Source organism: Cervus elaphus, chromosome 14 (genome assembly GCF_910594005.1).
Source record: "Cervus elaphus chromosome 14, mCerEla1.1, whole genome shotgun sequence".
Lineage (NCBI taxonomy): Eukaryota > Metazoa > Chordata > Mammalia > Artiodactyla > Cervidae > Cervus > Cervus elaphus.
Window position 1 is genome coordinate 44,103,129 of NC_057828.1, and position 20,601 is coordinate 44,123,729.

Sequence of the window (20,601 nt, forward strand, 5' to 3'; positions counted from 1 at the left end):
TGCTGGGGGTCACTAAGGAGCTAGCGGAGAGATAAGAAAAGAATGAGGAAGCAGTGGTGGGACTGGGCAGGGTGCCTCCACAGATTCCACCAGTTGGAAAGCCCCTGGGAGGAATCTCGACCCCTTTTCTCTCTGAGGAGCCCTCCGGGAGGCGGCCTAAAGGTGAGTGGGTGACCTTCGCCCTAGGCAGCCCAGGGCTGGGACCTGCAGGCAGAGCTCTTGTCCCACCCCCCACCCCCGCTGGCCCCAACAGCAGTCTTGATGGCCCCAGGGTGAGCTCACATTCCTGTGATCTGCCAAGTGGATGGGCCTGAGGGTGAGAATTGGTGACTGACTCCTGGGAGGTGCTCAGTGAATTTATGGCCTTTGAGAGGAACATGAGACTGGTGGCCATAATCAGGTTTTATTTTATTTTTTGGTCGCACTGCACAGCATGTGGGATCTTAGTTCCCTGACCAGGGACCAAACTCATACCCTCTGCTTCAGAAGCATAGACTCTTTCTTTCTTTTTTCCCTTTAATCGGAGGATAACTGCTTTACAATGTGTTGTTTCTGCTGTACAACTCGAATCAGCCATATATATATTTATCTCCTCCCTCCTGAGCCTGCCTCCCACCCACCCCATCCCACCCTTCTTGGTGATCACGTAGCTCCAGACTGGGCTCCCTGTGCTGTATTGCAGGGGAGTGTGGAGTCTTCATGACTAGAATGAGTGAGTGAAGTCGCTCAGTCATGTCCGACTCTTTGCGAACCCCATGGACTGTAGTCTACCAGGATCCTCAGTCCACGAGATTTTCCAGGCAAGAATACTGGAGTGGGTTGCCATTTCCTTCTCCAGGGGCTCTTCCCGACCCAGGGACTGAACTGGGTCTCCCACAGTGTAGGCAGATGCTTTACCATCTGAGCTACCAGGGAAGCCCCAATGACTAGAATGCCAGGGAATTATTACCCACAGTTAGGTTTTAGACTCAGAGACACCTGGTAGTTGTCCCTAGCTCTGCCACTAAGTAACTACATTACTTTGGACAAGTGGCCTTTGTTTCTTAGTGCCTTAGTTCTTCTGCTCTGCAAAATGGGCTCTAACAACTTCCAGCTACACCAGAGGGTATGTGCCTCATGCAGTGGACTCAGCTCAGTAAACAGAGGTCAGGGCAGTGTTCAGATGAATGCGTTTCCTCGCTAACCCTGGATTTCACTATGTGTGGGGAGCTGACACAAGGTCAAGGGTGGGAACACAGTGGGACATTTTGGGGCCACATTGTGCAGAATTGACTACCCAGCCCTACCGCACTGACCAATCACCAGTGTGGAAGCAGCCCAGTTGTCCTGAGGCTGGCCTCCCAGCACAAACAGGTGGGTTTCAGGATACAGCATTGGGGGTGGGGGTGTGATGAAAGGAAGGGGTGCCCTTGTTAGCCACTTGCCTATGTGGGTCCACTCACAGCACCCTTGCACCCTATCCACTCCAAGTGGAATTTCAGGTCCAGACGTTCCTCTGGGCACACCAAAGCACCCATGCCCACATACATGACAGATGGTAACCACTGCTGCTGCCACCTGAAGCTAAAGCTGGCAAACGGAGCAAGGAGGCCCAGAGCTTCATGGTACATCACAGATGATGCTACCACACACCCAAGTGTTGTGATCTGGATCTGGAGTTTGGGAGCCCAGCTCCAGGAGCTCCCCCCGCCTCTGCCCCTGTGATTATATTTATGTGTCAACTTGGCTAGGCTGTTGTACCCAAAGATTTAATCACACACCACTCCAGGTGCTGCTGTGAAGGCACTTTGCAGATGTGGCCAACATCAGCAAGCAGCTGACTTCATGTAAAGGAGAGGACCTGGCTGAATGTGGGTGGGCCTCACCCGATCAGGTGAAGGCCTCGAGAGCAAAAGCTGAGGTCTTGGGGAACAAAAAACATGGTCTCAAGCCTGCAACATTGAGCCCTGCCTGAGTTTCCCACCTGCTGGCTGGCCCTGCAAATTTCAGACTTGATGGCTCCTATAATAGCATGGGCCAATTCCTTAAAATAAATCTCTATATAAATACATATATAAAGAAGAAGTAAACACATAGACACTTAAAGATACATAAATACAAATGCTCAGTTGGTTCTGTTTCTCTGGAGAACCCTGAGACACTGCCAATCCAGCCACCTGATCCCCTGAGGGCTGCATGCACGCTGCCAGCACGGAGCATTGAAGTCCCATGGCCTCAGGTTCAGCTGATCTTGACCCTTCACTTCAGACTGCTCAGACCCTCCTTAGCAGAAATGGGTTTGAATTGACATTCCACAACAAAGGGGGCTTTTAGAAGCCCAGCATGCCTTTCTATAACCATTGACCCCGGGGTCAGCAGTAACTAGGGCCTGGCTACAGACCAAGGGCAGATCCAGCCTGCTGCCCTTTGGTGTCAATAAAGTTTTATTGGAACACAACCATGTTCATGCATTTGTGCTCATCTATTTCTGTGTTGTCTCTGGAGGCTTTTGTATTACAATGGCTGAGTTGAGCAGTTGCTTATATGAAGGCGGACCTCCTGGGCTTGATTCCTGGGATCCACTCTCAGTGGGGGATTTGCCAGCTATCTGGGGCCTTAGCAGGGAAGAACGTGAGTTCTCAGGAAGGTTTGGTGCAGTAGTTCTCAGGACTTGGGGTGGTGTGAGGGGGTATTTATCAACATGCAGATTCCCAAGCCCACCCCTAGAGATTGAGTCAGGGGCCTGGGTAGGCTCAGAACCGTGGGTCTGCCCCTCAGAATATCCTGACACTGGCGCCCCAGGCCTGTGTTACAGAAACCCTGGATTAGGGGGGTTTCCCTATCCAAGCTGCAGGAACCAGGCCCTCAGTGGTGCCTGGGCAGGGAAATCCCCACAAGGACCCTGGGCCTTTAGGGGCTTCCCACATCTGTGGTTACTCTGGCTCCCAGGAGGGTCTGGACCCGCCCTTGGCTTTAGGACACAGAGCCACTGAAAGCCATAACATAGCCGTGCTCTGATCGGCTAGGCTTGGAGGGGGTCTGGTCTGCACAGCTGGGTGGTGCTGGCTGGAGCTGCCACTAAGATAACAGATGTCCTTCCTGGTGCTAAGACAGTCCACCCCCAGCCAGCTCACGCCCTTTCCCAAGTCGGCATCTGAACCTGCCCAGGCCTGGCCTCAGGTGGCGGGGCTTTGTTTTCCTCATTCTGCCCAAGCGGGCACCTGCTTTTCTCAGCACTCTCTGCCTGCAGTGTGCCTGCCAGCCTTGTATATGGCCTGTAATCTCTTTGGGACCTTAGCTGCCCCAACCCTAAAGTGGGAGAAGATAAAAAATATGAAACTCCCACCCAGTGGTCTGGTTAGAGGACCATGATGCAGTCCAGGTGAGGGCAGAGACCCTACCTGCCTGTGTACTGCTTGGCTGTTCAGTTGCTAAGTCATGTCAGACTCTTTGCGACCCTATAGACTGCAGCACACCAGGCCTCCCTGTCCCTCACTATCTCCCGGAGTTCGCCCAAGTTCATGTTCATTGAATAGGTGATGCTATCCAACCATCTCATCATCTGCCACTCTCTTCTGCTTAGCTCAGAGCAAATGCTTAATACAAGGTGCAGAATGAATGAATAAGTAGCTGGAGAAACACCAGGCTGAGTTCCCCCGAAACACCCTGACAGTGCTCCCTGTCTGCAAGACAGACCATCTTGAGGGGCAGAGAGAGACAACAGCGAAGCTTATTAACCATCATCTCTTTATTTACAGCTCAAGAGAGCGCATGCAACACGCCAGCATGGGACTCAAGGGTGTAGCACCTCCCCACTTCCCTGTTGCCCCCATACTTTATAAATAGGAACCATAGTCCCCCAGGGAAGTTCCCAAGAGCCAGAAAACCCAACGACTGAGGCCCCAGGCCCAGATGCTCCACTTCATTTCCTCTGAAAATAAAGGCCAGTTCCAGCCCAGGAGGCAGGGCCTTGGAGCCTGCAAGTTGGTCACTGCTGGTTATTACCCAGGCAAAGTGGATCTCAGATTGGTCAACTCACACCCATATGCAAACGCCCCCGAATCATCCAAATGTCCCTGGTTGTCTGACTGTCCTGTCTCCCCCTCTGCCTCTGCTGTGTCTCTGAACCTTTACTGTGCACAAGGACAGCCTGGAGAACCTGTGAAAACCCACCCCTAGAGATACTGATTCAACAGGTCCCAGTGGGGCCGGGATCCCACATTTCTGCCAAGTTCCCAGGTCTTTCCCCCACAAGACTGGGACGGACATTGACAGTGGGAATTGTGATAGGGAAGACCTTTTGTATCCTATTACAAATAAATCACTACAGGGACATTGCCTATAAACTTAAATTACACATAATGGCCCATTACTGGGAACCCTGCTTCCCAGATAATGAGCATTTAGCTAAAATACCTTTGTTTAGCACACAAGGAACATCCTGATCAGGTTCACCTGTGAATGACTGACTGCAGGGAGGAAGAGATGAAGGCTGATGAGAACCAAAAAGTGTTTGAGTTTCCCCTTTAAATATAAAAGGAGACTGAATTCTAACTCAGGCAAGATGGGGTTGGCTGGTTTTCCGAATAAAATCACTATTCCTTGTCCCAACAATAACAAAAAAAGGATGGAGGGACCAGAAATCCTTTTGCATCCAGAAGAGGCTGCTTATCCTCCATCAGACCACCATCCTGATTTAGGATTCAGTAAATATACTCCCTGTGATGGAAGCCCCTGTTTCTTCAGATTGGCAAGTCCTACCATGCCCTCCCCAGCACATGCCCTCCCATCTCCCACAGGAGTGTAGATCATCATGAAGGACATGGTGTCCCTGTCAACTGCATGCAACCCCCAACGAGGAGCCTAAATAGTTTGCCTCTCCTGCTGTGTCTCCCAGCACCAATTTTTCCTTGCTGTTCTGTTGTTTCATAAACGTGTTCCTTGCAGGTTACATGGAAGTCTCTCCAGCTGCAAAGCGGATCCCTTCCAGGAAGTTGATGCCCGTCATCTCAACATCAGATTGTATTGGATGTGTTGAATATGGCTTGAAGTAAGGCAGACCCTGATGCTGGGAAAGATTGAAGGCAGGAGGAGAAGGGGACGAGATGGTTGGATGGCGTCACCAATTCAATGGACATAAGTCTGAGCAAACTCCATGAGATGGTGAAGGACAGGGAAGCCTGGCGTGCTGCAGTCCATGGGGTGCCATGATTGAGTGAATTAACAACAAAGGCTCCACCTGTAGCTTCTAGGTGATGGAAGGGGTCTTGGCTTCGGGACATGACATATGGCTCGGTGATTCCTCAAGGGGCAGGTGAAGCTGTCACATTCCCATGTGGCATGGTTCTCATGTCCTCTGACCCTTCGCCCATCTCTGGCAGGCTCAGGAGCCACTCTTGGCATCACCAGACAAGTCACAGAAAGGCATCCCCGTGGGAACAGTGAGTATCTCTGGGGAATGGCTGGAAAGCTCCCTCAGGAGGAATGCAGGGGGCACAGGTGACCATCCCAGTAGCTATTGGTTTCCACTTGGCCTCCTGCTCAGCTCTTCCCAGCCTCAGGGTGAGGAGGGGGGATATATTTACAAACTCCTGATCCTGTTGTTGCAAAGCCACTGACATCCACAGCTCTGCCTTAGTGTACAGAATCTGTACATGCTGCTTTGGGCTGAGTCCAGAACAGTGTTCCAAACCTCTTTGACCACAGAACCCCATCCCCTCTTTCCTAAGGGAGTATCTCACAGCCCTGTGTTCCAGGGAACATGCTTTGGGAAAGGATCCTGAATGGTGACTTTGAACTGATCTCTGAGTACATGATGGATCACTGTCAAAAAACAGAACACCTGCTAAAATCATCCTAGAAAATAAATTAGCTGACACTGAGGGCTTATTATGTGCCAGGCACTGTAGCAAGCATGTTGCTAGGATTTTGTATTTACATCTCACAACACCACTATGAAGAAGGAGTGATTATCCCCATTTTACAGATAAATCCAGGCACAGAGACCTTAATGAAGTCTCCTAGGATCACCAAGGTAGTGAGTGGTGGAGCAGGCTGTTTGTCAGCAGCTTCACTACCGCAGGAGGACAAGGGCAGGGGTCCCAGGCCAGGCCCAGGTGACACGTAGAGCCACCCGGATGCCTTGCAAAAGTACGATGCCCAGACACAACCCAGAGCGATTAAACCAGAATCTTCGCAGGTGGGCTCAGGCACCTTTGAAAGTTTTGGTATCTTTGAAAGTTCCCCAGACTGTCCTAATGTGCAGCCAAGGCTGAGACCAGCAGATTAAAGCAGAGATTGGCAAACCACGGCCTGGGATCCAAGTCCAACCCACTGCCTGTTTCTGTGTAGTCTGCAAGTTAAGAGGTTTTCACATTTCAAAATGTGTTTTAAAAAAATCAAAAGAATAATCGTCTGTGACAAGTGAATATTATCTGAAATTCTGTGTTCATAAATAGCTTCATTGGAACACAGCCTATAATATTAATATTTATCTGGCCCATTATGATAAGTTTGTTGAACCCTGGATTCGAGGATATTGGCTTATGCACCAGCAAAAGAAATTTAAGGTAGACCTAAGGAAGAACTTCTGGCACAGAGGTTTGTTAAACACAGAGGGGGCTTTGGAACCCCTAACTCTGGAGTTAAGAGAATTCCACCCACTTTGCCTTTGCAAATGCAAAATGGCAGTAGCTAGGGCAAAGAGATAGGCCCTGAATTTCCAGCCATGGAGCTCCCTTGGTAGGCACTGATAGCTCCATTGAGCCTTCCAGCTTTGTGTTTCCATCATCGATGGCCAGGGCCACCCTTACCACTGCCCACCGCACCCCCCCTCCCCGCCCCGCCGCCACCAGACAAAAGCAATTCTGGGTTCTCTGCCAGCAGCCACCACCACTAGGGTTCTATCATGATCTTAAATCGGCCACCCCATATGAGGCACACAGCACAGGCCTTGTCTGGTCTCAAACAGACAAAACTGCAGGCGGATTCAATTTTCAAATAGCCGGCTTTGATCTCTTGCGGTCCTCCCCTCCCTAAGATTCCCATGGGCTTTGAACTTGAATAAGGAGAAAAGAGCCGGTGTATTTGGTTTCTTCTAGATCTGTTTGCCTTCCTCGGTGCCATACCCTTGACCCCCAACTGATTTTCCCAATGGAGTAAACAGGCCTGGCATCCTGTGGGTGTGGTCCCTCCGGCAGGGGTCCAGGCCAGCAAGGCATCTGGAGAGGGAAGGTTTGCAACCTTGTTTGCCTTGGACCTGAGGGTTGGTCAGGAGTGAGATGCCAGGTGGAGGGATTTAAGTGACTCCCCTGAGGTGGCCACTAGAGTCACATCAGCTTGGAAAGGTGTTCGGGTGGGCATCATGGGTCTGGCCCATGATGAATGCAGTTAGAAGAGATGTCCCCAGCTCCTCAGTACACTCTGTTGAAGAAGTGTAGACCTGTAGACCTGGGATGGTCTCTGGGGGACCTAGAACCACTAAGACGTATACAAAGTGGGTGCCAACTGGCAATGTGTGTTTTTCAGTCCATGCTTGCATTAGATTCTCAAAGGTCATGAACTCCAAAAGTCAAAGAACCCCTGGGATGGCAGCTTTCAGGCCCCTCCAAGGTGCACGTCCTGGGATGGGGTGAGCAGGGCCATAGACATAAGGAACAGCTTTACCATTTCCCTTAAACACTTCCTCTCTCAGAACACCAGTTCGCCAGTCTTCCCAAATCCTGCCTTGTAAGCAAGCAGGTGCTTAATGCATGTTTTCTTTTTTTCTTCTTCTTTGAAGTGATACACCTTTGTCCAGGGAAGGAATTGTCTGTTATTCCAGCCTTCACCACAGCAAAAGGAACCACCAAGGAACACGTGTCTCTCACTGAAAGCCGTGGAGAACTTGGAATGAGTCCTTGGTTGTGGAAGAGCAAGGATGTGAGCCTTGGAGCTGGGCAGACCCAGGTTCAGATGCCAGCTCCACTCCTGACTCCCCGGGACCTGGTGCTTTCAGTGAGGTCCCGGGTCACCAGGAGCATCAGCAAGCCCTGAATCTTGTTAGAAATGCAGAATCGACTGAATTGGAATCTGCATTTTAACCAGATCCCTGGGCATTCTCACACAGGTGAAGGTTTGAGGAGCATTGATCTGGGACCCTGGACAAGATCATTTAAGCCTGCCTCAGTTTCCTCACTTGTAAAATGGTGATTATGCCTACTTTAAAAGGTCATGTGATAAACGAGATAACGTATGGCCCGCGTTTAGCACAGTGCCTGGTACATAGGAGGTGCTTCGGTATTCATCTCCCGCCTTTTGGTTCCCCCTCTCTCCAGGAGTTTCCATTCTTTGCCAGCTCAAAAACCTCTTCCTTTTGAAACTTGAAACCGTTGCAGTGCTGCGGTCGGACGATAGAGGGCACTCTCGACATTGCCATCGCGGAGAACACGGACACCGGATGCGCAGGCGGTGTGGGTCTCCCGTCCGCCCAGGGGTGGGTGCAGGCGTGCTGCTGCTCGGCTCCTGGGCGGGGGCAGTTCGTCCAGGGCTCGGAACGGAGCGTCCTGGATCTGAGCCTGCAGCCTCAGTCAGCTGGTCCCGCATTTGATCCGCCACCGCTAGTTATAAACAAACTGCCCGGCTTCTCCAAAACTCCGGAGCTCGCTCCCCAGGCCGGTGCGGAGGCGTCTCGCGCGGGCCGCTAAACGTTGATGAAAGACCCCTGGTCGCCGTTGGCCGTTTCGGGCTCCACGCAGCGCCCCTTTCTCCGGGTGACCCTGCGGTTCCGGTGGAATTTGGCGTAGCAGCGCAGCCCTGAGCGAAGAGAGGCAAGGGGGTCAGACGTGAGACCAGTCCGTCCTCCCCACCTCTCCCCCCGCCCCGCCCCCCGCCCGGCCTCGCACCGTTTCACTATCACTGCCTTCTTTTTTTCTGCCCTACAACCAATCCATCCCCCGCACGGCAGCTTGAATGGGTTTAAAAAACAGAATCACAGACGGAGAAGAGTGAACAGATGGAGCACAGGAGATATTTAGAACCACGAAACTATTTTGTGCGATACTATCTATAATGGTGGGTACATGTCTAGTCTTTGTCAAAACCCTAGGAATGTGCAATACAAAGAGTGAACGCTAATGTAAATTATGGACTTAATAATGTACCACTATAGGTTCACCAGTCTTAAAGTGTACCACACTAATGTAAGATAACAGGGGAAACTGGGGGGCGGGGGGGGGGGGAGGCATATGAGACTGCTGTATTTTCTGTCTAATCTTCCTGTAAACTTAAAAAGACTCTAAAAATAGTCTATTAAAATTATTTTTAAAAGGGATGCAGGGCTTCCCTGGTAGTGCAATGGTAAAGATTCTGTGTTTCCAATGCAGGGAGCTTGGATTTGATCCCTGGTCAGGGAACTAAGATCCCACATGCCATGCAGCATAGCATATAATAATAATAAATAAAAGAGATTCAGATTCTGCCCTTCCCTATAAAACCTCCCGTGGGCTCCCCACCGTACTCCAAAGGAGATCTAAACTGCTTCCCCTGGCTTACAAGACTCTCTGGGACCTGCCCTGCCCTCTGTCTGCTCTCTTTACCTCCCACTCCTCCTCACTCTGTAACTCCAGCCACACCTAGTCTTCTCAGTTTTCCTCATACACCCCACCATTTCCAGCCTCAGGGCCTTTGCTGTTCTCACAGCCAGAAATCCCTTCCTGAAGCTCTTGGCATAGCTGGCTCCTTCACAGTCCCTTCTCAAAGGGACCCTCCCTGACCACCTTAATTACAGTATACGTGCCCCTCTTGGCCCACCAGTGGGAGGGGTTCCTGCTTGGGCTAAATCATGGCCCATGATAGACATCCCCTGGTATACATAGGTAGGCGTGTTTTTCATTTCAGGCCACATTCTCCCGGGACTTCCCTGGTGGTCCAGTGGTTAAGAATTCACCTTGCAGTTCAAGGGATGTGGGTTTGATCCCTGATTGGGGAACTAAGATTCCACATGCCATGGACCAACTAAGCTCTCGCTGCAACTACCAAGTCTAAGAGCCACAATTAGAGAGTCCATATGCCACAATGAAGATCACGTGTGCTGCAACTAAGACAGCAATTCAGCCAAAAAAAAAAGCCATATCCTCCTGATCCGGCGTCGGGGGTTAGGGAAGGAGGTGTTAGTGTGGTCTGAACAATCTCTACATTTCCGTTTAGGAGTGACCACAGGGAGAGGGGCCATCACCAATTTAAGATCTGCTTATGTCACTGTCAAGAGGATGCAGGAATTGCCGTGAAGTTTGTCCTTAGGGGTCTAGAACCAACACCTGGATCACTGAGCCTTCAGATCTGTGGCCACACGAGTGACACTTGGGAGGGGCAGGGGATCATGAATAGGAGTGGTTGGTAGCCACAGAAGCCCTTCTGGAACCCTTCAGGCTGGCCTAGACTGCTGGACTTCAGCTCTGGGACCTGAATGCAACATTTCAGAATTTCTCAGAAGTCCTCAGGACTCTTGGTCCTCATGAGGGTTCCTGGCATCACTTGGATCCCTCTGCTCTAGCATCTGGGTGAAAACCTCTTCCTGGACCATCTTTAAGGAGCTGTCATTTCCACTCAATTTCTTTGTTTTTTCCCCAGAGTCTGAGTCTCTAGGGAGGAAATGAGAGTTTTGGCGGGACCGACCAGGATGGGAGGGACCAGGGAAATGAGCAGATGGGGCTTTGGCTGCACAGTTAGCTTTTGAAGGCATGAAAAGCTACCCCCTCCTAACTGAGGCTGAGGGGAGGAAGGAAGGATGGCTTCCCTGGCAGAGGGCTGCCCACTGAGCATCCAGCAGGGCACCAACTGGGTATGTGCAGCAGTAGGGCCACAGTCCCCTCACCTGGGCAGGCTGGACCTGGAGGTCCTGATGCTATTCCAAGCTCCCTGGAATGAAGTGCCCTCCAACCTGCTATGCACCTCAGTCTCCTCCTTCGCCAAATGTGCCCCCACTTTGCACACAGGCAACAGAAGGCGGCTTCTCAGCATCTCCACCCCTGCCTACCTCCATCCCCTCACCTCCTAGCTCATCCCTGCCTCTCCAGTCCTGCCCGTCACAGTCCTGCAGCCAGAGTGAGCTGGTATACTCAAAAGTCAGACCAAGTCATTCCCTTTCTTAAAACCTGCTGAGAGACTTCCCTGACGGTCCAGGGGTTAAGAATCCGCCTTGCAATACAGGAGATGCGGGTTTGATCCCTAGTGGGCAAACAAGGATCCTACATGTGGCGGAGCAACTAAGATCCGATGCAGCAAAATCATAAATACTAAAAAAAGAAGAAAAAAGAAAAAACCTGCCCACACCTTCCCATGATAATGTAAATGAAGTCCTGATCCTACCCCCCAACTTCTCCTACCTCCTCTTGTGCCAGCGTGTGGCTGCTGTGTGCCAGGCGCACTCGAACATGCCAGCCTTGCTCCTGTCCGAGGTCCTTGCCTTTGCTCTGCTGCTTGTCTGGGACTCTCCCTTCCTACCCCACTTCTCATCTTCAGGTGGCTAGTTCTGCTGTCCGCTCCTGTCCATCCTTTCTAAAATAACTCCCAGGCCAGCCTGAATTACTGTCTTTACAGTTCTACTCCTTTTTACAGACATCTAATTATTTGCTTGTGTGCCGCTCCTGTCCATCCTTTCTAAGATAACTCCCAGGCCAGCCTGAATTACTGTCTTTACAGTTCTACTCCTTTTTACAGACATCTAATTATTTGCTTGTGTGTGTGTGTGTGTGTATGGGTTAGTTGCTCAGTCGTGTCCGACTCTTTGCGACCCCATGGACTGTAGACTGCCAGGCTCCTCTGTCCAGATTTTGCCTAATTTTCTAGGCAAGTATACTGGAGGGGGTTGCCATTTCCTTCTCCAGGGGAATCTTCCCAAACCAGGCACTGAACCTGGGTCTCCTGCATTGCAGGCGTATGCTTTACCATCTGAGCTCCTCGGGAAGCCCAGTTATTTGCTAACTGTCACTCATCTCACTAGAATGGAATCCATGGTGGAGAACTTGTTGGTTCTCTTCACCCCTGAATCCCCAATGTCTTGATCAGAACTTGATACACAGTAGGCACTCAGGAAATATGTCTTGACCAACTGGACAAATGAATAATTGGACTGAAGCAGCTTTATTGCTTTCACAGCAGATAACTTTGAAGCTAATGTGAGCAAAAAATATGGCGTGTACCTCAGGACGGTCCACAAAGGGACAAAGGTCAAACCCCTCACCCTAGAGAAGTGAACCTTGGAGGTGGGATGACATCCAGTAATTATTGTGCATTTTCGGTGTTTTGTTTTTAAAAGAGTACTTGTCTCTGAGATGTATATATGGAAATATTCACAGGTAAAATATCTACATTCTTAGGAGTTGCTTCAAAATCCTATTGCCAAAAAAAAAAAAAAAAAATCCTATTGCAGTGGGGAACTGGATGGGGCAGAGGGGACAGCACAGATCGGCCGTGAGTGAGAATTAGTGAAACTGGATGATAGGAAATGGGGGTTCTTTATACTATTGAGACGACTTTAATATGTATTTGAAAATTTTCAGAATACACAATTTAAAATATTTCCCCCACTTTTCTACCTATATAGGTTTGCGAAAGTGACTTAACATTTCTGTGCCTCAGTTTACTTTTGCGTGAAATGGGGAGAACGATAGCTCCTGTCTGAGATGGTTGTGAGGATTGAGGCGCTAACAGGTAGAGTGCTTGGCACACAGCTGGGTACATCTAGGCACACCTGGGCGGAGGGACACGCTCTGCTCCACGTGGGAGCTCAGAGCTCGCTCAGAGGAGTTCAGAGGGAGCCAGCTGGGTAAGAGCCTCCTTCCTTGGGAAAGTGCTGGGAAATTCACTCCTCACCCCTTGTTATCACACTTGGAATGTCTCCCCTGGGATAGAATTCTGGTGTGAAAGCACCAGACTTCTCAGGTTTGATCTTCTTTTAAAAGATACGCTTCTCTCTTCTCCCTTCTCCTGTCTCCAGATCATGGGAGATCATACCAGCTTGTATTTCAAGAGATGAGAAAAGCAAATCTGAGCAACGATGCCAGGAATGGAACTAAATGAATTCACAGATTGGGAAAGCACCGAGCGAAGCTGTTCCTGCTGGTGTCTTCAGTTCCCCAGGGATCCTCTCACCCCCTTCGCTGCCCACCCCTGCCTCGAGGAGAATGGGAGGTGGCAAGGTTCTCGGCACCGAGGGAGCCCCCGGCATCTGGCCTCACCTTCCACGCACATGCAGTCGTCAAAGCATTTGTTGTTCAGGCCTCGGTTGTGGGGCGTGCAGAGATGCTCCCGGAGGTCGCAGCAGGTCCCTGCCCACATGGCAAGCACACGCGGTCAGCCGTGCCGAGCAGACCCTCCCCACCGCCCCATACATGCTCCCACTGGACAGGAGATCCATCATCTCCGTGGCGGGGCTGCCCCTGGCAGGGTGGACCATCTGGTGCACAAGGCTCCCAGGCGGAACCACCGACGGATGTCCCGGCCAAGGTCCCCAGAGGGCGGGCGGCTGAGACCCTAGACGCCCCAGATGGGCAATTGATTGATCATGGGAGGAGGAAAAGCACTGTTGATTCCCCACTGGGTGGAAAGGCTGGGGGGCCGCCAGGTGTGGAGTCAGCGTGGAGCTGGGAGGGGCCGCAGGGATCATGGACGCCAACGTCCTCTTTTGACAGATGGGGAAACAGAAGCCCCTGAGATGCAACCCCAGGCACAACCTCACCCACCACAGAGCCAGCTCTCAGAGCCACTGTCCAGTGGGCCCAAACTTGAGCCTTTTCTTCCTGCTCTGGGTGGAAAAACCATTTGGAAGGGAAACAACTTGTCAGGGAGCTGGTGGTCTGGTTTACACAATGCCAAATGATTCAGTTGCTGTTTTGTAGAATATTCTGGCTACTGAATTAACAGGAGCCAAGGTGTGCCACTCGAGTGTCTGCCCTTGCAGTCCACTGGCCAGGAGAGCAGTTAGCCTCCAGCCACCACTGTTAACACCTTCAGGAGCCTCCTGGGCTGATGATGTCACACTGGGCAGAACAGCCTGGGCAGTGACTGGCTGCCAGGGCCTGGCTATTTCTGCCCAGTGAGGGCCTCTTGTAACAGGGAGTCTTTGTTCTGGAGCTGCCCATTGGGCTGGCCGAGATTCTATCAGACTCCTGTCCATTCCTCCTTCCTCCCGCTTTTATTGTTCATAGGCCTTATCCCCCACCATCCCCAGAAACCTTCTGCCCTTCTAACTCCAACTTGGTTTTGGCTTCCCAGAAGTCCCGAGTGACCCAGTCGAGGGCCAGCGGTTTAGACCATCCATCCAAACCCCAGGCCCCTGTTCTCAGACTGTCTTGATGGGCTCAGCTGCTGAACAGGTCAGGATATCATCAAAGCACCCACAGGAGCCCAGCAGTGTCACGACAGGATGAGGACAGAATGAAGCCTGATAAGACATTAGGGAGAAGTCGGGAGAAGGGTTATCCTGACTTAAGGCAGTGTGGGACAGCGGTTCAGAACAGCAGACTCAGGTTTGAGCCACTTCTGAGCTCTGTGATCACAGCTGAAACACTTGGCCTCTCTGAGCCTCAGTTTCCTTGCCTGAAAATTGGGAATGACAGGGTCTCTCTCTGTCTGGGTTGCTTTGAGGATGAAATAGAATAAAGTATGGCAGCAACTCTCATCAGAGTGGTTGTTATTATTTACTATCCCTAAAGGATCCTGCTCATGTGTCTGGGAACACCCGCCTGCTCCCACCCCCACAACAGTTCCCCCAGCGCCCTGCCTAGTGCCTGGAACACAATGCTGGTTTGGTACCTGGCAGGCAGTCCTGGTGATGGTCGCAGGGCTCCCCTTTAGCTGGTGATGTTTCGTTCCCATCACTGGAGAGTTTGCCACGGTGTTTCTCTGGGGAAAACAGGACCTGTGGTCAGAGGCTGAGGCTCATCAGCGCAGAGATTAGGCACTGGATGCCAGGGTCAGAGTGCTGACACCACCACTTCCACAGTGTGGCTTGGGGAAGACATGAAGCCTCTCTGCCTTAGTTTTCCCTTCTCTAAAAATGGGGTCAGAGGACTCCCCTGGCAGTCCAGTGGTTGAGACTCTGTGCTCCTAATGCAAGGGGCACGGGTTCTATCCCTGACCAAGGAACTAGGATCCCGTATGCCAATGGAGTGGACAAATAAAAGCGGGGGGGCTTCCCTGGTGGTTCTCTGGTAGCTCAGATGGTAAAGAATCCGCCTACAATGAAGGAGACCTGGGTTTGATACCTAGATCGGGAAGATCCCCTGGAGAAGAGATCCCCTGGAGAAGAGAACGGCAACAAACTCCACAGAGAATTCCACAGAGCGAGGAGTCTGGAGGATCATGGGGTCCCAAAGAGTCAGACACGACTAAGCTACTCACACACACTCCCTAGTGGTTCAGTGGTAAAGAATCCACCTGCCAAAGTAGGAGACGGATTCGATCCCCGGGTGAGGAGGATCCCACAGCAACTAAACTGGTGTGCTGAAACTCCTGAGCCTGTGCTCTAGAGCCTGGGAAGCCACATCGACTGGAGCCCGCCTGCCCTAGAGCTGGTGCTCCCCAACAAGAGAAGCCACCGCAGTGAGCAGTCCCCAGGCCTCAACTAGAGAGTAGCCCCCGCTCTCTGCAACTAGAGAAAAGCCCAGGCAGCAACACAGACTCAGCCAAAATAAATACATAAAAACAAAATTTTAAAATACTTTTAAAAAAGGCAGAGGGGATCAACAGAACAGACATGTTTTCTTTCTCTTCAGGTTAAAGGAGTAGCTAGTTGGAATCCATCCGGTGTGCAATGAGCACTTGAGAGCAACATGTCTATTTCAGGTACTTGTTTCTTTATAGACTCCATGCCCCTCCCCAACTTGGACATCTGTAGGTCAGGCTGGGGTCACCAGGCCCCTATCCCAGGGCATGGTGGGGGAGGGGAGGAGCCCAGCAGGGGTGTGGAGGGGTGGGCAGACGTACCTTTCTTCTTTGTGGATGGCCAGACCTCAGGCTTTAAGTCTTCATAGTCAGTCCAGTCGAACAAGGCCATGTCCAGTGTGGGCATCACCTCCCCGTCAGGCCTGGGGTGAGCCTGCGGAGGAGGGTGGAGAAGAGGGAGCCTGAAGATCCCAAAAGGCGGAGGAAGAAAGGTGGGGCCCCAGGATCAGAGGGCAAAGGAGGGGCTCCTCCTAGGCCAGCTCATGGTGTGTTGGACAGCCTGCAATCTCAGCCTGGGGAATCCGAGATGGCCTCCAGGACTCGGGCTCCAGCAGCTACCTGGGCAGTGTCTTCCCAGAGCAGCCACCCCCAGGCAGGACAGAGCCTACAGACAGCTGCTGCAGTCCCCAGGCTCTCTGCGGGCGGGGGCTGGGGAGGCAGCGTGTCCGCTCAGGAGGAAGCCCAGCTGCTCGCTCCCCTGTCCCTTCTCTCCCCTACAGGTGTCCTCAGTTCTCCATGGCATGGCACTGCTGAGGCCACGCCCATAGTTCAGTTCTACTCTAGACCCCCCGGCTCCACCTTTTGTGGTTTCGGGGCTGGATCTGTGCACAGTAGAACGTGGACAAGAATGGCTCAGCGGTAAAGAATCCGCCTGCCATGCAAAAGCCACAGGAGACCTGGGTTCGATCCCTGGGTCAGGAAGCTCCCCTGGAGGAGGGTACGGCAACCTACTCCAGCATTCTTGCCTGGAGAATGCCATGGACAGAGGAACCTGGTGGGTTACAGCCCATAGGGTCACAAAAAGTGGGACAAGATTGAAGTGATTGAGCAAGCAAGCACGCCATAGGGCTGGATTCTCAACAGATGGGCTTCAGGGAGCCCTTCGACGGCATGGATAACCGTGGATTTGTTGGAGATGGTTTATCAGGATCTCAAGGGAGTGCAAGACTCAAAAAGAGAATAAGGAAGATCTGCTAAAAAAGTTTTACTTCTTCTACATGTATTATTTTATTGGTCATGTTTAATGATTTTATCTTGAAAAAATGTTCAAAGCCATAGAAGAAGTGCAAAGACACACCTCGTGTTAATTGCAAGAATAAATACCCTTTGTCTAGACTCACCAGGGGTTTTCCCTGGTGGCTCAGTTGGTAAAGAATTCACCTGCAATTCGGGAGACCTAGGTTCTATCCCTGGGTTGAGATGATCCCTTGGAGAAAGAAATGGCAACCCGCTCCAGTAGTCTTACCTGGAAAATCCCATGGACAGAGGAGCCTGGTGGGCTACGGTCCATGGGGTCGCAAAGAGTTGAATATGACTTAGCAACTAAACTACCGTAGACTCACTAATGGTTGGTGTGTTTGCCACATTTGCTTGCTTGCTCCCTCTCTTTTTAAAGGTCTGAAGCAGATGTGTCAAAGTGTTAACTAAAGCTTGTTAATTCTGGATTGTGGGGACATGGTTTTAGACATTGTTATTCTCTGTCCTTTGCGGGATGTACAAAATTCTTCCCCAAAAGCCTGCCTTTTCTAGGTTCAGAGACCAGTGTGCTGAGCTGGCACTTGATTCCTTGGCATTCCATAGAATGAGCCCCTGGACCACTGCCTGGACAGTGGCAGCACTCCCTGGACAGTGGGCCTGCTGGCTATAGATGGGCTGGATGGGCATCAGGAGAACCGGCTTCCATCCAGCCCCATGGGCCTGGACCATCTCCCTCCCGCCCCTGTGCCTCAGTCTCCCTAAAGGTACTAGGAGGGGTTTGCATGAGGTCGTCCCAAGGACCCTTCCAACCCCTTACCTGGGGCCACAGGGATGTGACGGGCAGGATCAGTGATTCTTCGGTGGCAGGTGCCTCAAAGGTGGTGAGGTAGAGTATGGTGGGGGCCAGGCTGGTGGAGGATTCCTCCATCAAAGCATCCGGGGACTGGTCTTCTGAGAGCTCCGCCTTCTTCATCAGGGAGCTGGGGCCTCTGACCAAGGCTCGGCCTGAGACAAGGAGCAGGGAACACAGCGACTTTATCTGCTCATCACCCCCATCGGCCCACAGCAGGACCCGCATTTTTTGCTGCGAGCTAGGGGGCAGCAGGAGCCATAGGACAAGTTACTGGCTCAACCAGCATCCCACTGCCCACCCTCCTGGGGAAGGGGCTGGAAACAGGAGGCTGGGGGCACGATAAGGGGGAATGTCTAGGATGAACTTGCAGTGTTGCTGGGGATTCTCCCTCTAAAACAACATTCCAGCAAGTCCAAGTCCAGCTTGACAGAGTGCAGCCAGGGGTGTAAGTGCAATGAATGGAAACCAGTAAGATTAACCATGGAAGGTTTCGTGGAGGAGGTGAAGTTTGTAGGATTAACCATGGAAGGCTTCCTGGAGGAGGTGAAGTTTGAGTAGGGGAGTAAGGTGATGAGGCTGAGAGGCCTTGCAGAGGGGAGAGGCCTTTGAGAAGGCTGGGAAGTGAGAGCTCCCTACGTGGTGATGATGACCCTGCTTGCTGAGCACATGCTGCAGCTGGGACCATGTTGCATGCTGGGTCCTGCTTTACAAGCGTTATTTCACCTAACCTTTGCAGGAGCTCTGGGAGGTAGTTACTCTTTCAGTCTCATCTACAGGGAAGGAAACTGAAGCACAAGGAGGTTAGGTGACTTGCCTGAGGGTGCACAGCCAGTGAGTATTGAAATCTGAATTCAAACCCAGGTCCATCTAATACAGAATCAATACTTTTAACCACTGATGCCGCCTTCCAAGATACATGGGCATGGGGTAGGATGAGTGTGAGGGGGAAAGCGTGCAGGGTTGGGGGGTGGTCAGGAACCAGCTTCCCTGGTGGTTCAGTCGGTAGAGTCTGCCTGCAATGCGGGAGACCCAGGTTCAATCCCTGGGTCGGGAGGATTCCCTGGAGAAGAAAATGGCAACCCATTCCAGTATTCTTGCCTGGAAAATTCCATGGACAGAGAAGCCTGATGGGCTACAGTCCATGGGGTCACAAAAAGTAGGACACAACTGAGTGACTAACACACACACGCACACGGGAACCAGGAGGCTTCAAGAAAAGCTAGAGGGCCCACGCTTATCCTTGCCTCTTTTTCTCAGACAAGAACTGACTTTAAGGTTGGTTGGGTCCACTGGGGCCACCCCACCGTCCTGAGATGAATCCAGCCTGAGCTCCAGATGGCCACTGTCCCCTCCTCACTCACTCTTGTGGGAGGGCCCCGTTGGTCCACTGGAGCCGGGACTGGAGCTGGGCTGGGCTGAGTCCATGTAGGGTGTACGCCTTCCAGTTTGGCATCAAGGATGTTACCACCCTCACACCAAGCTGACACATGATCCCCAGGGGAGGGAGGCTGAGAATCTAAGCTGGGCCCCCCTCTTCTGACTGTGTTCGGCCCACCTGAGGGGTTTCAGTGGGCCTGGCAGGGTAACAAGCCTCAGTTGTTTGCAGGAGAAAAGGAGGCTGAGGCTCCATCACCCACTTCCTGCAGAACCCCACTCCCATCCATGCCTGTGGCACTTGGCCCGCCCCTAGAGGCAGTCTTGTCACATGAAGAGACTTGAAGCCAAGGCTGCCTGCCTGGGCTCTGGCCAGGGGAGATTGGAGAGGGGTCAGCTGGTTGGAGCTGCTGGAACATGTTTGTTCTGGAGAGTCTGGAGCTCACAGCAGATTTGGGAACATGAAGGGAATGTGAAGGAAGGTAAGGAGGTTGGACTCTTGAGAATCTCTTGGACAGCAAGGAGATCAAACCAGTCAATCCTAAAGGAAATCAACCCTGAATATTCATTGGAATACTGATGCTGAAGCTGAAGCTCCAATATTTTGGCCATCTGATGCAAAGAGCTGACTCATTGGAAAAGACCCTGATACTGGGAAAAATTGAGGGCAAGAGGAGAAGGGAATGACAGAGGATGAGATGGTTGGATGGCATCACTAGCTCAATGGACATGCATTTGAGCAAGCTCTGGAAGATAGTGAAGGACAGGGAAGCCTGGCATGCTGCAGTCCATGGGGTCACAAAGAGTCGGACATGACTGAGCAACTGAAAAAACAACAAAGAAGGATGGGGAGGAAACTCCATCAACGAACAGGGCAGAGGCAGGAGAAATAAGGACGTGACCGCTCTCCTTGGGTCAGCCATGTCCAGGTCAGAGGACATGGATGGACTCAGCATCGAGAGAAAGTTGAGAATTAACTATTGAATAGAAACAACCACTGCTGCTGCCCCTGCCAAATGACAAGCATTGTTCTAGGTACTCCAGATAGCAAGATTTCTCTGAATCTACCGTGAGGATAGAGGGGGCTATGCCCTCACTTTGCAGAAACCAAGGCACAGAAAGGTGACTTGCCAGGAAGTCGTGGAGCCAGAATCTGAATTGGGGCAGATCTGGCTTCAGAGCCTAAGCTCTTGGCCTCTGCTCTATGTTTCAGCACTGATTAAGTGATGTGCTTGGAGTGATGTGCCAAATTGTTCCATCTCTGTTCAGGACTTACAATAGGATGGATTTAGGTCAGACACAACGTAGAACTTCCTGAATCAGGAGGATAATCTATGGATAAGACTAAGCTCCTATGGCCACATACCCTTCTCTTCCTCCCCTGCTCCACCCCAACCCCAGCCTTTCCCAGCACCTCTTCTTACCAGATCCTTCTGAATCTAGTGAGACCCCTCTCTTCCTCTGAGGGTCCACTACCTGCCCTCTTTGGGGCA

General features: G+C 51.6%; 1 protein-coding gene and 1 long non-coding RNA gene across 2 annotated transcripts in view; one reads left to right on the forward strand and one right to left on the reverse strand.

Annotated features, from left to right (window-relative positions):
- Positions 1-7,914, forward strand: LOC122708233. Its single transcript, XR_006345067.1, has 3 exons — positions 1-162; positions 4,927-5,420; positions 7,778-7,914. It is a non-coding gene; the product is annotated as an uncharacterized LOC122708233 (long non-coding RNA).
- Positions 7,750-20,601, reverse strand: part of DRAXIN (dorsal inhibitory axon guidance protein) — a 27,880-nt gene continuing 15,028 nt past the window's right edge. Inside the window, exons 3-7 of the mRNA XM_043924441.1 lie at positions 17,699-17,886; positions 15,946-16,057; positions 14,773-14,862; positions 13,197-13,286; positions 7,750-8,772 (exon numbers count right to left, since the gene is read on the reverse strand). Coding sequence (XP_043780376.1) covers positions 8,660-8,772; positions 13,197-13,286; positions 14,773-14,862; positions 15,946-16,057; positions 17,699-17,886 — 593 coding nt within the window. The 3' untranslated portion in view covers positions 7,750-8,659. The remainder of the gene's footprint in view (positions 8,773-13,196; positions 13,287-14,772; positions 14,863-15,945; positions 16,058-17,698; positions 17,887-20,601) is intronic.